General features: G+C 45.0%; 2 protein-coding genes across 4 annotated transcripts in view; one reads left to right on the top strand and one right to left on the bottom strand.

Moving 5' to 3' along the window:
• The window catches only part of RBM39 (RNA binding motif protein 39), a 31,995-nt gene extending 19,728 nt beyond the window's left edge, over nt 1–12,267 (top strand). For 2 of the 3 annotated variants that reach the window (XM_068419582.1, XM_068419583.1), the window contains exons 11-17: nt 677–881; nt 1,084–1,161; nt 6,860–6,892; nt 8,027–8,102; nt 8,261–8,366; nt 11,082–11,160; nt 11,266–12,267. In XM_068419582.1, the coding sequence (XP_068275683.1) occupies nt 677–881; nt 1,084–1,161; nt 6,860–6,892; nt 8,027–8,102; nt 8,261–8,366; nt 11,082–11,160; nt 11,266–11,366 (678 nt within the window). In that variant the 3' untranslated portion in view covers nt 11,367–12,267. Of the gene's footprint in view, nt 1–676; nt 882–1,083; nt 1,162–2,809; nt 2,991–6,859; nt 6,893–8,026; nt 8,103–8,260; nt 8,367–11,081; nt 11,161–11,265 lie in introns of those variants that run through there. The other variant, XR_011049812.1, reaches the window with a different exon arrangement.
• Nucleotides 12,268–13,764: 1,497 nt separating this feature from the next.
• Nucleotides 13,765–16,518, bottom strand: ROMO1 (reactive oxygen species modulator 1). Its single transcript, XM_068419596.1, has 3 exons — nt 16,448–16,518; nt 15,745–15,875; nt 13,765–14,118 (listed from the first exon to the last, which is right to left on the bottom strand). Exons 2-3 carry the CDS (start codon nt 15,873–15,875, stop codon nt 14,010–14,012), a joined length of 240 nt encoding a protein of 79 aa, XP_068275697.1. The 5' UTR covers nt 16,448–16,518; the 3' UTR covers nt 13,765–14,009.
• Between the last annotated feature and the right edge of the window lie 35 nt (nt 16,519–16,553).

The raw sequence follows: 16,553 nt of genomic DNA on the forward strand, positions 1-16,553 counted from the left end.
ATACTCATAAAGGCTGGCATTTCACAGTGCTGTGAAAAATTGAATTTGAGCTTTTTAGGGGAAAAAAAAATTAGAGGCTAAAACTTTCAATTGAAAACATCTTTCCTCTTTACCCTCAGATACATAATTTTGTGAACTTGGGTCTCTTGACTGACCTGGCAGTTTGTCGTGGAAAAAAAAAGTCTCAGCTGGGACCTCTGGCACTTGGAGACAAATGAAACCAAACTAACTATGTAGTTAGTATTTGATGGTTTTAACACTGGCAAAATATTCGTATATTTAATTTGATGTTACACAGCATAAAGCAGAACATCTGTTAGGAACAGGCAGTAAATGCATGGCAGTGACAAGGTTACAAAGGAAGTCACCGTCATTCTTGGAAAGGGTTGAAAGAGGCCCGTGGCTTTGACTTCTGTTGATTGCGATATCTAGGTGCTCTAGCTTCAATAATACATATTTAAATATATTCTTACCTAAATGTGAGAAAGTAAATATCCAAACTTGTGTGTGTTTGGTTTAAATGGAAAATACAGAGAACGTTTAAGTTAGCTTGTAGCTATTGTCACCTTAAATTTTGTGTTTCTCATGTTTACGTAGCTGTGGCTATTACATACAGGAGAAGTGTTGCTGAATCCTGTAAGCTGAACTACTGAATTAATATTTTTCCACTCTACAGTTCTCAGACTCTGAGTGTGCCAAAAAGGCCTTGGAACAACTCAATGGATTTGAGCTGGCTGGTAGGCCAATGAAAGTTGGACATGTAACCGAGCGCACTGATGCTTCCAGTGCTAGTTCATTTTTGGACAGTGATGAGTTGGAACGGACTGGAATTGACTTGGGAACAACTGGTCGCCTTCAGTTGATGGCAAGACTTGCAGAAGGTGTGTGTGATGATTAATAGGAAATGTGTAAAATACAGAAGTTTGTAGCATTTGAATTAATACACCCACAGAATATTATGCTAAATGCATAGAATGGTATTTTTAAGCTTTTGACAACAGCAAGATTTCTGATGCTTCTGTTACTGCATCCCTAACTGAGTGAAAAGTGCTTATTACAAGGTCTGTTCATGTTCTGTTCTAGGTACTGGTTTGCAGATTCCCCCGGCTGCACAGCAGGCTCTGCAGATGAGCGGATCTTTGGCATTTGGAGCTGTGGCAGGTAAGAAATAACCTGTTTGTTTTTCAAAAATGCTTGATGCTTTATAATTTTGAGACAAGAAGTACTTAACTACATTTTATGATCTTTTAAAATGAGAACATAGGTATTACAGCGTGTTTTACAAACAGTAAAACATTGCAAATCCATGAGCAAAAAAGCAGTGACAGTATATGACAGCTTTGGGCGTGATTCACTTTGCAATATTTTTGGCAGATCTTTTGTAGTTCATTTAATTCATCTCAAGCCTTCATCTCTTTATCTTTACTATTCCCTGTACTAATGGGGAGTTCTGTGTTCTACTGCAGTGTGACTTAAAAATGGCAGGTTTATAATTGGAAAGGGATTGACCCTTCTGAAAAAACAGAGCTGTACCAGGGGCAAGAAGGTTATCAGGACTTCATGGGGGACACAGCAGCTAAGAGTGCTGTAGTGTTAGGTATACAGGGTATGCCCTGGTGAGGAAGTACACTGTGCATCAGGGAAGTTGTGTGTTGCTTGGAATTGGCTATAGTTTGTGTTCTGCAAGTGGGTATGTTGGAAGTGTTACTGAGACTTTATTTTGTTGTGAGAGGCTGAGGATATGAGGATATGATTGCTGCTGCTGGTTCATAGCTGGCCTAAACAAAAGTGTTCAAGAGGGCTTCAGAACTAGAGCGATGAGTAAGCTCCCACAGGAGATTAGGAATTTACAGAGTGGAATTTCTTCTTGTTATTTTTTATTAATACAAGAACAAAGGGCATGAAACTGTCATAGCAGTAGAAAAGGCTTGAAATAACTCGATGCTGGAACGTGTGAGAGTGTCAGCATGTCAACAAAGAGTAGGTGGCATTGTTTAGTTTGTCTTCCAGCAGGGTTTGTGACAGAAGTGATTCAGACTCAGGATACACCTGAATCATGTGACTGAGGTTCAGGTGTAGTTTTGAGAAGAGCATACACGTGAAACAGTAGAGAGTTACTCAAAGAATATAATAGGGTCTTTCTATAGATACCCCCTTAGAAGGAAAAAGAATGGGCAAGTGAAAGAAAAATGTGGGTTGAGGAATAAGTTGTTTTTTTTTTTTTCTATTTGAGAAGAAAAAGATGAACAAGACACAGAGGCAAGGAAAAAGCGTATCTAGTCCAGAAAGATAGAAGGAAAGAGAAGGAAAGGTAAACAGCACTAAAATTAAATCCCCTTTAATGTAGGTGATAAAGGGGTGTGACAGTCTTGCTTGGAAACAAGTGTAGTCAATGAGAAGCGAGATGATAAATATTTTAAAAAAACATCAATCCTTTCCCTACCCCCATATTTGAAACAAACAAGCTAAAGAAATCCAGACTCCCCAGATCAGGAACATGGCCTGAAATGTCTGACACAGCTGAACTGTTAGGATAGCATGGAATCAGTGTGAGACAACGTGGCTGTGGAGGAATAAATGATAGGGCTGAATACAGGTTTTTTAAGAATGTGCATGTTTAGTAACTGTAGAAATAAAAGTGGTAGGAGTAGCATTGTTTGTTCCACTTGCATTGTACAAAAGGCGTAATGCAGACATGTGCAACTTAAGTAACTTTGGGAAAAGATAAAGCTTTTTACTACTGTAGAGTCATGAGCTATCCCCAAAGTGAGACTTGGTTATGGATTAAAGATCTCTTTACTCTTGTTAGAGAAAATTACTACCAGGAATTATGTCATTGTGGGAGACTTTAACTTCCCTGATACAGATTGGAGAAGAATTGCTAGTAATAATGGTGGGGCCCAGATATTCCTGGATGTGATATCCGACAAATTTCTGCATCAAACACTCACTGACTCATGAAGAGGGGATGCTATTTTAAGCTCAATTTGGTAAGTAATGAAGATGTTATGGATGAGAACAGAAATGACCATTGACTTGAGAGATCATGAGTTGCTCAAGTTTAAATGGAAGGATAAACAAAACATCTGTAACTAAGGCTTCTGGTTTCAAAAGCAGTGGTTGAAGAAACAAGGCAATAAAATCATCTGGTCGAAGCCGCTTGGGTTTTTGCATAGGCAGGATGTAAAAAGTTTCTTCAGTTCCAAATTGCTAATGCTGTATTGGATCTGTATTCGACAGAAAGGAGAACCAGTCCTGTTAGAAATGGGCTCCACACTGAACTGGGTGATTGTGTACTTCAAAAGAAATAAGGAATAAGCACAGAGCCTGTGGAGAATAGGAAAAAGGACTGATGATAAAACTGTTCTTAGTTTGGGAAATGGATAAAATGAGAATTACCTGCCAACAGTCAGATTGAGGTAGACCCTGTAAAAGACATGAAACATAAATGAAGATTTACCAACTCTTGAAGTGGGAAGTGGGGCTGAGGTTGAATGAAAACATACTCCTAGGATGTTTCAAAAGAATCGCATTGCCTCAGTTCATAATGGGGACACTGGTCATAAAGTTTGGAATTTGAGGAAGGTAAGCTAGGAGTATGGACTGAAAAAAGAAAATTATTCACAAGGTAGAAGCAAAGCTAAAAGAGACAAATGTACTCAGTTCAGTAGTAAGGAAACTCCCATCAAATTAGTGAGGGAATAGTACATGAAAGATGAGGTCTGGTATTGCCAATAAATAGTTTTAAGTCTGTGATACAGTGTATAACTGGAACATCTAATTCTAAATTACCTACACTTGAAGGAAGAAGAACGTAAGCTGGCTGGTTTCCAGTACTGTTACTCTGACTTGACTTCTCTCCTTCAGAAGTCACACTAAGGATGGGTAAACTGGAGACTGTTAGTCTTTAAATGCAGTTTCTCTGAAAGTATTCTGTAATAACGATCTTCGACAAAACTGACTTTCCCAGACAGAGGAGCCAGTAGTAGAACTCTTCTCTCTGAACTTCTGACTCGTGTCATGTGGAAGTTACTAAACGAGGGAAGTGGGCAGTACAGGAAGAACGAGATGTGTAAAGAAGCTGGCTCAAAGAAAGAGGGATTTTTTCAGGTGAAAGCTGAGAAGGTATGGGGCTGTTGTTGAAGTCAAAGTTCAGGTGTTGGGCTGATCTTGTTTAATATTTACATGAATGACAGTGGTCAACAAGAGTTAGGAGTGAGGTGAGTGAATACAGAGGTGCTGTCAACATGGGATTCTTGGGGTGTTGTACATTGTTCACCTGTTCAGGATTGAAACAAATTCTGGTTATTTAGCCTGGGAGCTTAGCAGTGAAGGATGGCCAAGGAGGAGGAAAATGTCTCAATACTTCAGTTTATCAGTGAGTGAATATGAACTGTCAGCGTGATGCATTTTTGAGGGGCAGCTGTGTTCCTAGAGGTAGCGTACTTGAGCGGCTGAGATGTACGCATTCATGAACAGTTCTGGTCACCCACGTTCAAGATGGGTTGAATCAAACTAAAATAGGGAAGCTAAAGAATTAGTTCGACAAGAGACTTGACAACTTGGATGTTATTCCTGTGGAGAAAATTCCAGCAGGGAAAAGGAATTGAAGCTCAGCAGTTGTAGCTGTGTACTTTCTGATATCTAGTAAATTCTGTCTGAAAATCTGAAACTTAAAATAACCATGAGGCTATAGAACATTCTTCTGATGCTTTGTGGGACAAAATATTGCTTACTTTTGGGAAGGAACTATCTGTTTATGAAAAAGATTGAGGTAGTGTGCTGCAATAGAGAGATGAATAGGTGTTATCCAGGACGTATTGGATCTGGTGTTCTGTTTTAAGTGATGACTTAAACCGGGGAATACTTGGCAGGCTTTTTTTTTTATTTAAAGCTAGCTGTGTATCCAAATAAACACACGAATTTATTTTAAGACACAAAATGCTTTGATAGATATTTCTGTATTTCTGCTTTCTCTGTACTAAGCACATACTTCTTAGTCATGCTAAACTTGCTGCTCTCACAGATGATATATATACAGAACATCCTGAAAAAATTACTTTTATCTTAACAGATGTCTTAATTTTAGTTTGCACATACTAATTAAAACTGCATGTAGGGAAGAATAAGAGTTGGCAGTGAAGAGTGACAATGAATTTCTAAAATCTGCATGAATTTACAAGTGAGAGGAGAGGACCATTCTTCAATCATGAGCAACAAAATTCAGTTGATGAAAGATTTGGTGGATAGGGGGTTATGTTTTAGAGGTGGTAGATAATTAACCTGTGAAACTTGTTGCCACGAGATACTGTTAGCTGATCTTCCTGTGTTTAGAACAGATTTGACTCTCGGCCCTAGGCAAAATTTGAGCTGCCGATTGGTGTAGATTTGCCACATTTGGGGCAGGTGGCCTGGAGCATCGGGCTGTAGAGCCCTACGCTGGCCAACAGTTGGTGAGTTCAGCTGTACATAATGCATGTGTGCAGTTGTGTCAGACTGCAGAGGGAGAAGTCTCTGTCCTCATCTGACTAGAGTGATTTAGGAGATTGGGGGGTTTATTGTTTTTTAAACACATTTGCTTACAAAAAAGCTTGGATAGTAATTAATGAGGTAATTAGTTATAGATTTGGCCAAATCCATGCGGTTTCTGCAGAGAATACAGGCTAAGTAGTCTTCCCAATTGTGGTATTTCTCACTCTGAGTTGAGGATTTCTTTGTGTTCAGATCCAGATGGAAAACATGCTAAATGTAGCCAGTTGTAGTTACAGCTCAGCTTCAGAGCTTGCTTCATCCATCTCTTACTGTTCGACACGATTCCCAGCACGTGTTCCTCTGTGGAAGTCACTTGGGAAGGCACTTGAGGAAGACTTGTCTTTGCTGCTCTCAGTACCTGATACTTAGAGCCCCAAAATTCACTCTTGTTGGTCCCCCGGTGTTGTGGAGAAGGGTTTGTTAGAAAGGGAAAAAGTATGTTGGTACCTGATACCTTCAGGTACATCCAGGTAAGCTTGGAAGCTTACTTGGGGTCCACCACTTCACTGCTTCCTAAACAAGTGAATTAAGATGACAGTTATTTTCAGTCTTGTAACTCCTTGTGTGTTTGTGAAGGGGCTCATGCTTTACATTTCTTGCATTCTGAAGTTTTCTGTTGGTTTAAAGATGTCGAGTATTGGAGTCATGTACTTGAAATGTTTAGAAAGTCTGCATCTGTCTGTTCCTGTTACTGCAAATTGGGACAGCTATATGTTATTAAACAAGTAATTAGTGGTTTTTTGCAAATTAAGTGTTCTGAACACTTGAAAATTTTGAATTTGAAAAATCCCAATATAACTTGTGTCGTTGTCACATTTATATGAAAAGATAACAGATGAAATATCACCTTATTCTACTTGAAATTAAATTGGGTAACTGCTTTCAGAATGTCACATTGGGATAACTGTGTGCTTCAATACTTTCTGTTAGTAAAGATGCCAAACTTGTAATGCCTGTAAGAATTGCTGTAATTATTTTCTCGTGGAACAAAATACGTCTTACAAAGAGTTCAAGCACAGCAAAGGCAAGGTGGAAATGATACATTGAATTAAAGGGGGTGTGGTCATGCCTTTCCTTTTAAGGTACTGTTTCTCTTTGAGATACACTTACCTTTGTGGTCATGGAATCTCTGTCAAGTACAGAATATTCCAGCTGAGAAGCTGAAATTAGTGCAAGTACTCACAACTAGAGAGGAACAGTGAGAGTTGGTTGAGGTACTTGAACAAGCTCTGAACCACAAAAATACAAGCTAAACCACCTTGCTGGCAGGTAACAATACACTAATGCTATCAAGTGTACTAATTAACTTCTCTATATTTTTCTTTAGATTTGCAAACGAGACTGTCTCAGCAGAATGAAGGTAAATAGCATTTGATAGAACTTGGCACCTCTAGGTTTTGTTGCGGGTGTCTGTAAGTGAAATTGCTTCTGGTGTAGTTTGCCAACAGCCTGAGAAATTGTATTCATGTCTGCAGGAAGCGCACTAGATATTGATTATTGCCTGAAAATAACAACGCGGGTTAAATACTTCACCTCTTCTTTGTAGTGCTTCCTCAGTGTTGGTAACATTCCCCAGCCATATGTCAGTCCTAGAAAATGAGTGGGTTTGTGTTTTTGTTTGTGGGTTTAGGTGTGGCTGGGTGTGGGGTTTTTTTCCTGCCTTAGGGGCAGGAACTAGAGGGGTCGTTTGAGAATCAGGAGTTTGGGGTTACTGTCCCTGGATTAGCCATATTCTTACTCTGGCTGTGCAACCCTTAACGTCTGCATGTGTAGAGAGAAGGTGGCTGTTATTTCAGCTAAATTAACCGAAGCTTACAGCCTCTGGGAAGGGCAGGCTATGGGACTGCTTATCTTTTAGTTAGATGTGCTGTGATGATGAGCAGCACTAAATGACAAGCAATAATTTCATAGTTACTGGGAAAGAGCATAGATCTGTTCTGCAGTTAACATGTTTTTAACTTTAGCCGTCAAATATTTCCTACGTTACGTGTTTCTAAGGGACAAAAGCACAGATATAAATTTTTGAAGGATAATTCAATGTACTTAAAATACGTTTTGAGAATTTCTCAAAGCTGTCTGTCACTTCCCGTGAAGTCGGGTGGGGTGGTGCCACTCCATCCCGCGCTGGTGCTTGGCTCCCATAAAGGTGCCGCTGGCATACAACTCGGGCAGAACTTTTAGGTGCATGTGAAGATGCGTGTATCTGCATTTAAATGTTTAAACTGAAAATGTGCCAAGATCAGTGTACAGGGTTATCTTTTCACTTTTCAGCTTCAGCTGTAGTTCATCTCTGCTATTTTCTGTATTGATCAATTTATAACTTCTCTACCATCGATAGTGCCTAGTTATGAATTTTTCTTTCATGCCTAGTTAGAACTGTTGCTATCACTGCTGAATGTTGGGATTTTAAAGAATAGAGAGAAGATACTAATTTAAAGTGGAGCCACGCATAGCGAGTTCTTAGATCTGTTACTGCTTTTTTCCGTTACAACAGTTCTGGCTGCAGCTGCTTCTGTACAACCACTTGCAACACAGTGCTTCCAGCTTTCCAACATGTTTAATCCTCAAACGTAAGTGATTTATCATTGTCTGTTTCTGTTTGGCATTTGTTGATGGCTTTAACATTTGAGAAGGGAGGCAGAATGTTGCAGAGGCTTTTTTGATGGGTTTTGGGGTGGATTTTGTCCGAGTGATAACAGTTCCATCTCTGTCCTTCCACCCCTTACAGTGAAGAAGAAGCTGGCTGGGATACAGAAATTAAAGATGATGTGATTGAGGAATGTAACAAACATGGAGGAGTTATCCACATCTATGTAGACAAAAACTCAGCTCAGGTATGCCTAGTTCCAAGGAGTTTCGTTGCTTTGTGGGAGCATTACAAGTACTATTTTTTTTCCTAAAATGAATCTAAATTTCATGAAGTTACTTTGCAGTTTTTGCAGAATGTGGGTGGTTCCCTCCTGTTTTGAGTCATTGTGTGTATTGAATGCAGGTATGAGAGCAGTTTTCTGGTGCTGCAGTTTGCTCTTACAGATTGACACAGCTGGAGTTCCTGAGGAAATCCAGGCTGAAGAGCAGTGACCTCTTTAGTTCTGGCATTTGGCTTTTTCCTGGAGCTGTGCATTTCCCAAAAGCCAGGGACTTCTGCTTCTAGAGAATACAGGCTTTAGCAGAAGGGATGCCCTTGAGGTGTGCAGTGCAGTGTGTGCCGAATCCCAAGCTAGGAGACAGTTGTGTTTGCTGGTAATGTTAAAGTCTTGCAGTGGGCAGTAGGAGCACAGTTACAACAGGGAGTAGAAAAAGGGCTACTGATGCAGACTTAATTACACGTTAGTGCCTGTTTGAGGGACTCACACTGCATCTTAAAAAGGCTAATAAGTTTTTCTTCTTTGTTTACACAATCCCCAGACCGGTTATCTCTTCCCCTGTCTTCCGTCTCTTAGAATACAAACTCTGGAAGGTCTGTAAAGAGATTTGGCCGCCTTGAACCCCTTTTGTGTAGAATTCACAGCCCAAACTGAAGTACAGTTTTCAGACACTCTCATAGAGAGATCAATTTCTAACTGTCAGAACCTGGAAGTGTCGTGTTGTGTTCCATTCTGGTGTGCGAGGCTGAAATCTACACTGCTGCCCCTGTCAGTGTCGTTTAGATGGGATTGTTCTGCCCTGGTAATGCACTTGGCACTCACAAACCTCTGTTGTCGTTGTGCTGCTTCTACAGAAGACTCTTGTCACCTGAAACCCTTTCACGTGGATTACCGAGATGGTAGATCAGAGATGAGCTGCAGGCTAGTACATAAAACAACATTCAGTCTTTTCTAGCATTTTTTAATCTTCAAGATCGCTGCTGTGTTGGACTACTGGGCTGATGGGAGGTAGAAACCTTTGCTGCAGTATATTAGTCTATTACTGTCTTAGAGAAAACAAAGTGTCTTTGGACATATTGAGGGGGGGGGAACAAAACCCAAAACAACCAAAAAAAACCCAGCACACCCCAAAAAGACTGTTACCTCCGAACGCCAAAAAAACCCATCAGCCCTCAACATACCTCACATAGGTTCTGAGCACATAGAGCTGCAACTCACATTAGCAAGTGGATTTAAAAGAAAAAAAGACAGCTACTATGTCATGAGTTAGCTGTGTGTTACATGAAATCCACTTTGTCGCAGCAGCACAGCGATGACCCAGATATAAAATACCCCCTGGTACTTAAAAATACTGCATTTGAACATAAGTGTCCACTGTGCTGCTCTGTTTTCCAGGCTTAGGTGCTGGTGACGTTATCTTGTAAGTGTTTTCATCTCCCACCTTTTTAGGGCTCTTTCCCAGACAGCCAGACCTCCCAGGCTAAGGTGATCAGCCATGGAGATGTGGTTTGTTGTGGGTGGACAGATTGCGGTCCCCACTGCACCACGTGGTCTCGTGTACCACACCAGTCTGCCCTGTGGTGCGTTAAGGAAAACTAAAGCTTTATGTTGCTGTATCTCATTTTGGGGTTTAAGCAGCTTGGGTGCCTGTGCAGGGGCAGGCTGAGAACAGAACTGTGTGTGTTCGTTGCTTAGTGCCTTAAACATCAGCCCCTGATCTCAAGTTTCCCCCCTGAGAAGGAATGAGTTAGATCACAGTGGGCAGAGTTAGTACAGGCTGGCAAAGGCTGCTAAAGGGAAGCCTGGATTTTGTTAATATATTCTTTTCCTGTAAGATCTGTTTCACCTAGAATCTGATCTGGGTCAAGAATTACTGGTGGTAACCTATTTTTAAGCAGACAGCCAGAAAAATGCATACACATTTCTGTGGGCGTCTGTGTCTCACAGTTGAATGTGAATATTGCAGTACTCTGGATTAGGCTGGTTTAGTGCTTCGTTTGCAGATAGAAAACTTCAGGTACCTCTGGCAAAGTTAAGAGATCAGTCTGTCATTCCAGTGAAATATCATCTCGGGCTCTTCTTACCCTGCTCTGGTGAGGTTTTTCCCTTCGTCTCAGTCCTTGTTCAAGTAAAAACAGACAGATGCTGAAGTTCATGTAGGAGAATTTTTACAGTACCAGTCTTCCTTGAAGTGCTGGACATCCTTCCTGCCCCAGGGAGTGGGGAGTGCTTAACCCCTTTGAAAACCAGGCTGTGAACTTGCATGTCTAGTTAAGCATTTGTGGTTATCATCGGTGATCTGCAGAACTTGATGGCTGCCCTGCAGGAGAGGCAGCCAGACTCCTCCTGCTTTTCTGTTTTGCGTGAGATTGGTCATCAGGAGCCATTAGATGCTCTCTTTGGGGGTTACCGTGAGCAGTGAGCAATCCAGTACTTGTGAGCTTGATCTGAAGTCAGCATTTGGTCTGGTTTGCAAGATCCTGTTTACAAAAGTTTCGTGCTGGGGTAACTGCTACAGTCCGGTAACGTGTATCAGCACAAAACAGTCCACTGCTGCATTTTTCTCATGCTTGTTCTGCGTTACCAGTTGATACCAGTAGGAACCCAGCGAGGCAGGCCTGCTGTCACAGCCACGCAGGGGGTGTGGAGAGCGCTAACGGCTGTGACACTTGTGTATTGCAGGGCAACGTGTACGTCAAATGTCCTTCGATCGCTGCTGCCATTGCAGCTGTCAATGCGTTGCATGGGAGGTGGTTTGCAGGTGAGTGGATGTCATGTGGACACCTACACTTTTTCACTGGCTGCAGAAATGACAAAATACTGTTGGTTTTTTTTTTTTAATTTATTTTTTGAATTTTCTGATCAGGTAAAATGATCACAGCAGCGTATGTACCTCTTCCAACGTACCATAGCCTTTTCCCAGACTCTATGACTGCAACCCAACTACTGGTTCCTGTTCGACGATGAAGATGGATTTAGTCAGTTTTGTACATAGTTATTTTTTGGAGGAAGATTGAGTTATCTTTTATTTAGATAAAACTAAAGGAAAGGATTTAATGTCATTTTGTGTACACTTCCTGCTACCTTTAAAAATAAAAATGAAGTAAGCAGAAATGCAGTGTGTTCATTCTCCCTAACTAGCATTTCCACTGTATACAAAGCTGTTGACTTCTTGTTCTGCCTTGTAATTCTTGTACATTTACTAAGGTGATCTGTAGGAAGTGAGAAGTAGCTCATAGAAAACAAGTTCTCTGTAAAGGCAGGTGGGACATAACGACATTTTTAATGTTTCACGAGCCTTTCTTTTAAAGCAGCAATTACATTTTACATTTCACTAAATGTAGGTGATCTGCTAAAGGTTAATATCCGAGATAGACTTTATGAAGGGACATATTTAGTGTTTTGTATAAATGGAAAATTCAAAAGGCTACTGAAAGCTGGCCCTGGACAGCCACTCAGCTCGCTTTGTGCTGGATAATTGGTAAGAATAGAAGGATTGAAAGGTTTTATTTCTTGATGGTAACTTTTGATTAATGTATCTGTAAAAGTTTCTTTGTAAATACTGTGTGAGGTGTGTCTAAGTTTCCAAACAAAACGATCTCTGCATTTCCAGATAAGTTTCTATGTATGCAGTGGGGCGCAGTTGAAGGATTTCAGCAGAGTCTGAAAATCGGTAGGAAATACAGAAACGTGTTTTGTTCTGGTTGCATATAATCTTTGCTCTTTTTAAGCTCTGTGAGCTCTGAAATATATTTTTGGGTTACTTCAGTGTGTTTGACAAGACAGCTTGATATTTCTATCAAACAAAGACTTTCATATTGCAACAATCTTTGTAAGAACCACTCAAATAAAATTCTCTTAAAAAGGCCCTCATGCAGCTTTATTTCTCCACTCTCCTGACGCTGTTCAAGCGGTGTGTACTGAAGGCGGGAGGTGAGCGATGGAGGCCTTCACGTGGTGGATGGTGGGAGCACCGCTCCTCCGGGAGAGAACGCAGGAGCTGGTTCCTGCTGCTTTGAACCCTCCGTGTCCTGCAGCTGTGGGTGCTCAGGGCCTGTGGGTTGTCTCGCTGCCGGGCAGGGGACAGCTCTTGCCCTTTCTCGGCCCTGCTGCAGATTTGTTTGGGAGCTAACCCCCACCCCCCTGCCCACCTCTGCCCCTGTCTCACCAATGGTTGTGAATCAGGGGGGCTGTAGGAGGAATTCATGTTGGCTTTCAGCCTGGTTCCTGTAGAGGCACCTGCCCAAGCAGATTGCCCTCTTAGTGCCCCTTTCCCACCTCCCTGTCGTTTTAACCACTGGCTCGTGAAAGCTGTGTTGGACAAAGGTGTAGAGAGGACATTCCACCCAGGTGGGCAACAGGCAAGCCGGGATGGTGCCAGTGCTCTGAGACAGCGTGGCGGTGACCTGCTCTCCAGCCCTGGGCCCTGCTGTTCAGGGTGGGTGTAGCTGTGGCTGAGCTGCAGCAGGGCAAGAGCCTGTCTTCAGCAACCTGGGAGGGAGCCCCAGGAGGAATCGGGACTGGGTGACCAGAGGGAAATGTGGGGAGGAGCCAGGAACACCCTTCAGGAGCGTGTCCTAGCAGTATGGGATGCTGCTGAAGCAGCCCAGCAAAGCAGCTCTCTGGTTTTGCTTGACCTTAGTTTTTTAGTTGCCAGCATTAATCCACCAGTGCCAGGTGGAGTAAAACTTGAGCTGTTCCGGAGCAGCGGTGTTGCCCAACTTGGTGGTTGTTGGCACAGTTTCTCTCAGGTTACTGAGCCGTGTGACAGCCGACAGCAGGCTTTTAGTGGCAGATTTGTGTTTCTCCCTTAAAAAGTGGGGAAGCAGCACTTGTAAAGGCTGTACAGAGGCTAGTTCAGGTTCTGCTGCTGCTAACCCGGCCTGTCCTTAAACAGAAACAGAGGAGCAAAGCTAAGCCTTGTTTCAAAAGGCAAATAACAGGAGATTGCAACACTAAACTAAACACTTCCCAGAGCTCAGCAGCGGGCAGTGCCGCAGAGGCTGGCGGTGGCAGGGAGGAATCCCCGGCTCTCCCTGGGCAGCGCTGAGCACCTTGTAGACCCGTGAGGGCAGACGGCAGGAAAAGACTCAGCAGCGCAGCTCCTGCAGTGCCGCCCCTTCCCTTGCTGGAGCACTGAAAAAAGCCACTGAGCTCCTGGCACATTTGCCCCATATTACCTGGAACTCGGAAACGGGGCCAGCTTCAGCCCACCTGTTCTTGCAGAGGAGAGAAATTTGATGGTTGATCTGAATTCGCCACAGAGTAACTCTCCTGGACTCGGGAATGCACGAAGGCAGGAGAGCGGCCACACGTGGGGAAAGTAGCTGCCCAAGTACCAAAGGGAGAAACGTGTGCGCTGTACTTACACCTGTGAAACAGGAACTTTAATGTAGTACAAAGGATTATTAATTCTCGTTGTCATGGGAGTAAGAGATGGGAGGCAAGTAGAAATTTGGTAAAAAGCATGTTTACAATCAGCAGAGCAAGGAGGAGGGTGCTTCACCATTTCAGGAAGAGCTCTCACTTCCAGGTATCTAAAGATTTTATTACGGTACAGAGGAGGAATGGCTGGACGGGGGCACTCCGGGATAAAAGCCAGGCTCCAGGTTAGCAGCGGATTCCCATGCCAATAGCCATGAACGTCCCAAACGTCCCACCACTTTGCATCATCGTTTTGCCAACTCCACCCATCAGCTCTCGTCCTCTCATGCCAATCCTGAGGTAAAGAAAAACATGGGAATTATATAAAAGCTGAAGCCTGACAGGTAAGAGACACGCAGCAGAAAACATCTGATACAGCCAGCTAATGGTTGCCTGAGCGCCCCAATCAAACACCTCTTCAGAAGAAGCTGAAAATGACGGTGCCTGCCTCTGCAAGGAGATGGCTGCGGTGCCCCGGGCCTGAGCTACTGCAAGAAAACCGGAGCTGTCTCTGCGTGACCCTCGCCAATGGCCCGTGTATTTTTTCCTGCAGCGGTACCAGCTGACACTGTACCCTCCTGCCATGCCACAAGCAGGAACAGCTTTACCTGCTAGTGCCCCAAATACCCTTAATTTGGGGCAAAAAAATTTGTGCTGTCCAAGTATTTGACCTGCCAAAGAACAAAAAGGGTCTGAGCTGTTGTATTGCCATCCTGTCTGCCTGCAGTGGCAGTATTTTTAATACCACCAACTTAACACCGCGTTGTAAACTAACTTCCTATTCACCACTGACTCTGTATTTTTAATATGAGAGAAACCTGAAAGCCCCAGAAGTGTCCAGAGGCATTTCTGTTCTCCAGTTCCCATTTACCTGAGGTCAGACTGAACAAAGAATTGTTCCTTCTCAGGAAGCCCTCGTAATACTTGGCCTTTAAGCACTGCAGTGACTGTAGGGCCTGAGGAATTTCATGCACTCGATTTTTAAAACGTGGAGATTTTCCCTCAAAAATGGTACAGCAGAAGTAACGTAGCTGTGTCGTTCAAGAACTACTGTGACTGCTTCTTCTAAATACCCTAAATCTGTATTTTCTGCTGCCGTTGTACCGCTTACAAATGCTCTCCAGGATCTGAGAGAGATCAGAAAACTTTTTAAACTCTTACCAGATTAGACTTTGTGCCTTTTAGGCTCACTACCAAATCATCACCCATGTTTAATCACAGATTAAAACCCTCAAGCAGAAAGAGTTTTGCAAAATATGAAAGAGCTCGTTGCAGTAATTCACTTTCATGGAAGATGTGTGCCAAAACCAGTGAGTGAGCAGTGCAAGAGCTAACTCGGGGCAGCGAGCACTCTCTATTTCTGTGCTGGGGAGCACCGAGGGAAGGTGGAATATTCTCTCTCTCTGACAGTGGGGCTGTGCCAGTGCCAGCCACGGCTCTGTCCACACGCCTGCAATTAAGACTCGGGGTCAGTACGGTGATTGGCACTGTGCAGGGGGATGGGACACACAGGTACACGAGGGCTCGCAGAGCACCTCAGGAAGCTTTAGAGTAAGGAGAGGGCTGCACGTGTATCTGCACAGACAGGTCATCCAGCTCCTCCTGGAGCTGATCTTCCACGGCCTCAGCTCCCCAGCGCAACCTCCCTTATGAGCGGCAGGAAAAGCTCTGTGAAGTCACGACCTCCCCGTACCCAGCTGACCCAGAGGTGACGCCCCGCCACCACCAGACTTCCCCGTTCGAGGCTGGGCTGACAGCACGCTCCCAAAGCGTGGCCAATTTGGAGCCACTGGCGAAGCATCACCCACGTGGCGGCTCAGGGCCGGACCCGCGCCTCCCTTGCCCACCCCGGAGCGGGAGCGTTTCTCTCTGGCTACCGCTCTGCCACGACCCGGCCGCGGCAGCTGTTTCCTCAGCGTACCTGAGGCAGGAAAAGGTGCCGAAGAGCGCTCCTGCGGCCATGCCCACCGCAAAGCCCATCATGAAACCCATCTTCACTCTGTCAAAGCAGCTGGGCTGCGACTGCCCGTACGGGCCCACAGTCACGGGCATCTAGAAAAGAAAGCACAAACCCCCCGTGGATTCACTGCTTTCTCTGACACGCTTCTACAAGCACAGCGGGCGGGAGAGCAGCCCCGCACGGCTCAGAGCCCCTTGAAGTGCGGTGCCGGGGGCTCTGCGGGCTCTCAGGCCCGTCTCCTCGCCTGTCGAGCGCGAAAAGGCGGGAGGGGACACCAGCGCCTCGATGGCGGCGCCGCGTCGGCCTCGACAGGCCCCGCTGTGCCCCCGAGCGCCGCTTCAGGCCCTTCCCCCCGCGCTCCTCCGCTCCCAGCGAGCCACGCACGGCCGCACCGCCGGGCCCGTCCTCTCGAGCAGCCACCGGCCTCGGAGGCAGAGAGGGGGCAGCGAGCCCGCCCCGCGGGAGCCCAGGGCCGAGGCGGGGGCTCACACCGCAGACCGCCCCAGCGGCTCCCGGGAGGGGCGGCCTCCGCCTCCCGCCCGGTGCACCGGGGCCCGCTGCGCCTCATGGTGCTTCGGCCGCGACCCCCCTCCCCGGGAGACGCGGCCCCCGGGCCAGACCCCTCGGGGGTCACGGGCCGCCGCCGCCGCCGCCCCGCCCGCACCTCGCCGCGCCCTCCGCCGCCGCCCGCTCCGGCCTCCGCTTCCGGCGCGCGCCGGGACGTAGCGGAAGGTGCGGGCTCCGCCCAGCCCCGCCCCCCCGCGCCGCGG

Source organism: Nyctibius grandis, chromosome 28, assembly GCF_013368605.1.
Source record: "Nyctibius grandis isolate bNycGra1 chromosome 28, bNycGra1.pri, whole genome shotgun sequence".
Lineage (NCBI taxonomy): Eukaryota > Metazoa > Chordata > Aves > Nyctibiiformes > Nyctibiidae > Nyctibius > Nyctibius grandis.

Bases quoted from the DNA above. Each gene is read 5' to 3' on its own strand.
- ROMO1 (XM_068419596.1), bottom strand. From the start codon at position 15,875: ATGCCCGTGACTGTGGGCCCGTACGGGCAGTCGCAGCCCAGCTGCTTT. The intron at 14,119-15,744 runs GTACGCTGAGGA...TCTTTACCTCAG, and splicing joins GGCACCTTTTCCTGCCTCAG to GATTGGCATGAGAGGACGAG.